The sequence below is a fragment of the Penaeus japonicus genome, unplaced genomic scaffold (genome assembly GCF_977035675.1).
Source record: "Penaeus japonicus unplaced genomic scaffold, GWHDUDI00000001_assembly GWHDUDI00000004, whole genome shotgun sequence".
Taxonomy (NCBI): Eukaryota; Metazoa; Arthropoda; class Malacostraca; order Decapoda; family Penaeidae; genus Penaeus; species Penaeus japonicus.
The window spans coordinates 2,726,177-2,731,176 of record NW_028234406.1 but is presented as its reverse complement, the minus strand read 5'-3'; the positions used below and the strand labels follow the sequence as shown (position 1 = coordinate 2,731,176).

At 44.9% G+C, this 5,000-nt stretch overlaps 1 protein-coding gene across 1 annotated transcript in view; it reads left to right on the top strand.

Moving 5' to 3' along the window:
- Positions 1 to 804: 804 nt before the first annotated feature.
- Positions 805 to 5,000, top strand: part of LOC122258769 (uncharacterized) — a 31,278-nt gene continuing 27,082 nt past the window's right edge. The window contains exon 1 of the mRNA XM_086535894.1: positions 805 to 1,030. Within this exon, the coding sequence (XP_086392020.1) occupies positions 979 to 1,030 (52 nt within the window). The 5' untranslated portion in view covers positions 805 to 978. The remainder of the gene's footprint in view (positions 1,031 to 5,000) is intronic.

The following is a 5,000-nucleotide window of genomic DNA, read 5'->3' as shown; positions in this document are numbered from 1 at the left end:
GGTCAGTGACTAAGAAATATTCCCCGGGAAGAAGGCGGAATGTATGTGCACAGTCTTACGTGTATACATATTCTTATACATACACATATACAAGGTGCTTATACGTACACAAGGCTGGAAACACAATCGGACACACGTACAAACACGCGGATACACACACACACATAAGCACACACACACACACACACATAAGCACACACACACACACACACATACAAACACACACATACACACACACACAAACACATATATATACACACACACAAACAAACACACAAACAAACAAACACATACAAAAAAATCAATACGTGGTTAAATAAATGTCAAAATAACGTTCAACCTCTCCTTTGGCTGCAAGATCGAGAGTCCGGCCATTTACCTAAGAAATAGGAAAGAGATGCAAGATGCAAGATGCAAGATTTTCAACCGTGGTTCAGGTACGGAGGAAATTGTTTCACTTTGAACACCGTCTCCCCGTGTTTTTATATATATTTGTTCGTTTTTATATTTCCTCGTGTTCAAAGTTAGATGTTTTTTTTTTTGTTATGTATATATATTTCTTCGCGAAGAGGAATAATCCGTAGGAGGAGAGGAAGTTCAAGAGGGAAAAGGAGTGGAGATGCTGCATAAAAACAAACTGATAAGACAAATTGATGAGCCTCGCGTATGCTGGTCAGGTAGGCAGCGGAGGGGGAAATGGAGTCGGTAGTGGCTGTGGGTGGGTGGGCGACGCGGGACCCCAGACTCCGTTTCCCCCGGGGAGTACACGAGGTCCATTCATTCCAACCTTCCATTGAAAAATTCAGTAGACTGTCGGAGCTCGGACGGGGTGGATGTGCTGCTCTCCGCTCCTGACTATCATTTGACTTGTGCTTTTGAAGTGGTGTGCGAGTACTTAGTGTATGTTTTTCTGTTGAACTGGGGTGTGTGAGCACACCAAGTGTACTTAGACATTTTATCTACAAATCGTGTAAAGACATGTGGAAAATGTCTTTATTTTGGTTATTGTTGGCGCTTTCGGCACATTCTGGTAAGTGTAATATAAAATTTACTCTTTAAAGTGATGTACGCATTCATCTAGTGTTCTTTCTTGTTTACGAATCTACCATTAACCGAATTTTGTGCGCGTTAATGTCTGCTCACGACGTTTGCTCGACAAGAATCCATTTCAAGAAAACTGCAAAACTTACCCGCAGACGGATTAAAATTTCATCCAAATATTCAAACGCCCATCCTGTCGATACGGCAATACATTAAACGCACGCCCGTGATAATAAAAGCGTATTACGTTACATCGATTCCAGCTAAAGGTTTACGACCAATACGCATTTCCATTAATCCAATTTCGAAAGAAACAGAAAAATAAAAACATAAAAGCGATCAGACATAGATATTACGATCGTACGATTTATATATATTATACGAACGCATCGTCGCGGTTAATGGGCTTAGGGATAAAATCAGTGCAATCTCGCGAAGGGCGAAGGACAGCTGTTGCAAATGGGGAGGCGGGGCACGGCAGGGCAACAGCAGGTCGGCGCAGCGAGTAGATAGATACCAGCAGGCCAGCGACGAGCGAGAGAGTGAGCGAGAGAGTGAGCGAGAGGTAGACAGAGATACCTGAACGAGGATAAGCACAAGAACAGGGTTAATCAGATACTCGAGGGAAAAAGATTTTTTTTTTGAGGGGGGGAAGAGGGGGGGGGGCAAAAAACGTCTGTGTTCTGCTTTTGTTGTAGTTGGTTGGTTGATGTGCGTTGTTTATGTGTGGGGGAAGTGTCTGTAGTTTCGAAAGGTCTAAAGCTTGCAATTATTTGTTTCCAATCCATTTGCAATAAATATGTAACTCGCTCTGGGATTGTAATTAAGATTTGAAAGATTATCCGACGTATGATATATCCTAAATTGATAAAAAGGAGAGAATTGATTTTAACAAAAACCGGGTATGCCATGAATTTACTAACACCAGGAAGTTATTAATAGACACGTGATGTAGTGATATTCTCGTGAAACAATGCCAAAAATACATCCTTTGTCCTGCCATGCGAGGATTCGTATCGACTTCAGGTTCGGGAGAGAGAGAGAGAGATAGAGAGAGAGAGAGAGAGAGAGAGAGAGAGAGAGAGAGAGAGAGAGAGATTGAGAGATTGAGAGATTGAGAGATTGAGAGATTGAGAGATTGAGAGATTGAGAGATTGAGAGATTGAGAGATTGAGATTGAGATATAGAGAGTAAAACATACCGGAGAGAGAGTAAGAGTAAAAAATACCGGAGAGAGAGAGAGTGAGAGTAAAAATTACCAGTGAGAGAGAGTAAGAGTAAGAATAAAAAATGACCGAGTCACTCCTCATGGTAGAAGGTGGATGAACAGTCAAGACCAGACAAATAAAAAAGCGCGGACGCCAGACAGACGGCAGACAGACGGACAGACACTTCGCGTGTAAGTGTGAAGCGGGGAGGAGGAGGAGGAGGAGGAGGAAGGCAGCTGTCTGAAGGGCTGGCGATCCCGTGTTGTTGCCGGGACGACAGACAGACAGAGGCGGCGGCGGAGGCGGTGGTGGGTGTGAGGACCTGCCTGCTGCCCACCCGCCACCCACCTGCCTCGTGTACGCCCGTCTCATGTCGCTCGTTTTTATCGCTCTCTGACCGGGGGTAGGACAGAAATTCCATTACATTGCGCTCTCTCTATTTCTACCTCTATCTCTCTTTCTTTCTCTCTCTCTCTCTCTCTCTCTCTCTCTCTCTATCTATCTATCTATCTATCTATCTCTATCTCTATCTATCTCTCTATTTATCTATCTATCTCTATCTCTCTATTTATCTATCTATCTCTATCTCTCTATTTATCTATCTATCTCTATCTCTCTATTTATCTATCTATCTCTATCTCTCTATTTATCTATCTATCTCTATCTCTCTATTTATCTATCTATCTCTATCTCTCTATTTATCTATCTATTTCTATCTCTCTATTTATCTATCTATCTCTATCTCTCTATAGCTATGTATCTATATATCTCTGTCTCTATCGATGTATCTGTTATCTATCCATCTGTCTATTTGCCTCTCTCTATCTGAGAAAAAATACACGCGTTTCGAATGCTATTTTCCCTGATTCTTACATCTAGTAAAGGAATGTCCAGGAATCCGCAAGATTTTCGGGGTTATGCTGATGTTATGCGGATATTTTTTTTTACCTCCAAAGCTTTTGTTCTTCGAAACTGCTCTCTAAATGTCAAAATAAAATATTCCTGTCCCATCCATTATCGTCGTACGGATCAGACCACGTCAAGCTCCTCCTCTCCGGCACACACACACACACACACACACACACACACACACACACACACACACACACACACACACACACACACACACACACACACACACACACATACGCAGTAAACAGGCATTAAAAACGCAATCCGATTGCTTATCTGCGTTCAGGAAAGATAAAAAGATAAGTTGTACTTCCTCTTTCTCTCTCTTTCTCTCTTCCTTTCTCTGTCTGTCTCTCTTTCTTTCTTTCCTTCTTCCTCTCTTTCTCTGTCTCTCTCTCTCTCTCTCTCTCTCTCTCTCTCTCTCTCTCTCTCTCTCTCTCTCTCTCTCTCTCTCTCTCTCTCTCTCTCTCTCTCTCTCTCTCTCTCTCTCTCTCTCTTGTTTTCGGTGAAAGGGGAAAGAGTTCCGGATACGCGAAGTTCTCTTCCTCTTTGAGTCTTTGGGGGGTTCCGGATTAAGGGGAGGGGGGGGGTGGTACTTCCCTCTTGTATTTACTGGTGGACTCGGGTTCTCACGGTCCGTCCTCCTACCTCCCCTCCCCCCCTATCCCCTCTTCTTACGATTTGGGTGTGTGTGGGTGTTTTTTTGTCTCTCTTTCTCTCTGTTTGTCTCTCTCTCTCTCTCTCTCTCTCTCTCTCTCTCTCTCTCTCTCTCTCTCTCTCTCTCTCTCTCTCTCTCTCTCTCTCTCTCTCTCTCTCTCTTTCTCTCTCTCCCTACCTTCATTTCTCCCTCCCTCCCTCCCTCTTTCCCATCCTCGTTAACGTTAGGTCATCCCTGGTCGTTCGAGGTCAAGATAAGAGATAACCGCCGTGACCTCTTATGGTGATGTCGTTTCGATAAATCGTCGGTCGGTAATACTGTTCCGGTGTGACATTCCGGGCTCGGGAAACGGGGTAGGCTGATCTGATAGGCCTATTTGAGAATAACGGGCGATTATTTATATCATTTTATATAATGATATAAACAAATTATAGGTCTATATATAAAAAAGGTAAGTTTGTTTCACTTGGATTTTTAAAAATGTTTTGATGTAATGATATAATAAAGACAATCGTACTGTTATTCACTAGGAATATATAAGGTTTTTGATCTATGGGAGATACGAGAATGCTAAACAGCTGATTGGTTTCCGGAAGTGTGCGATAATCATCATTTTTGATATCAAGAATGAGACCGGCCTATTTCCCTTCCTTACTCACCCCCCTCCTCTCCCCTCCCCTTCCCTCCCCTCCTCCTCCCGCAGTGACCTCTACCCCCTTCCTCACTCCTCTCCCCCCCCAACCCCCTCCTTTCCATACCTACTCCTCGGGGGTCGATTAAGCAGGGGAAAGGGGGTACGAAGAGGGGGGAGGGAGGGGGGTAGGTCACCCTAGATAATTTCTCTGCCATCGTGGACAACACAGACAGAGATTCAGACGGAGCAGGCCACCTCCCTCCCCCCTCATTCCCATTTCCATCCCCTCCCTGTCCTCTCCCCTCCTCCTTCTCCCTCTCCCTCTCCTTCTTCCCCCCATTACCTGCCCCGTTCCCCCCCTGTCCTCTCCCCTTCCTTCTCCCTCCCCTCTTCCCCTCTCCCCATTACCTGCCCCATTCCCCCTCTGTCCTCTCCCCTTCCTTCTCCCTCTCCCTCTTCCCCTCCCCCCATTACCTGCCCCGTTCCCTCTGTCCTCTCCCCTTCCTTCTCCCTCCCCACTTCCCCTCCCCCCATTACCTACCCCGTT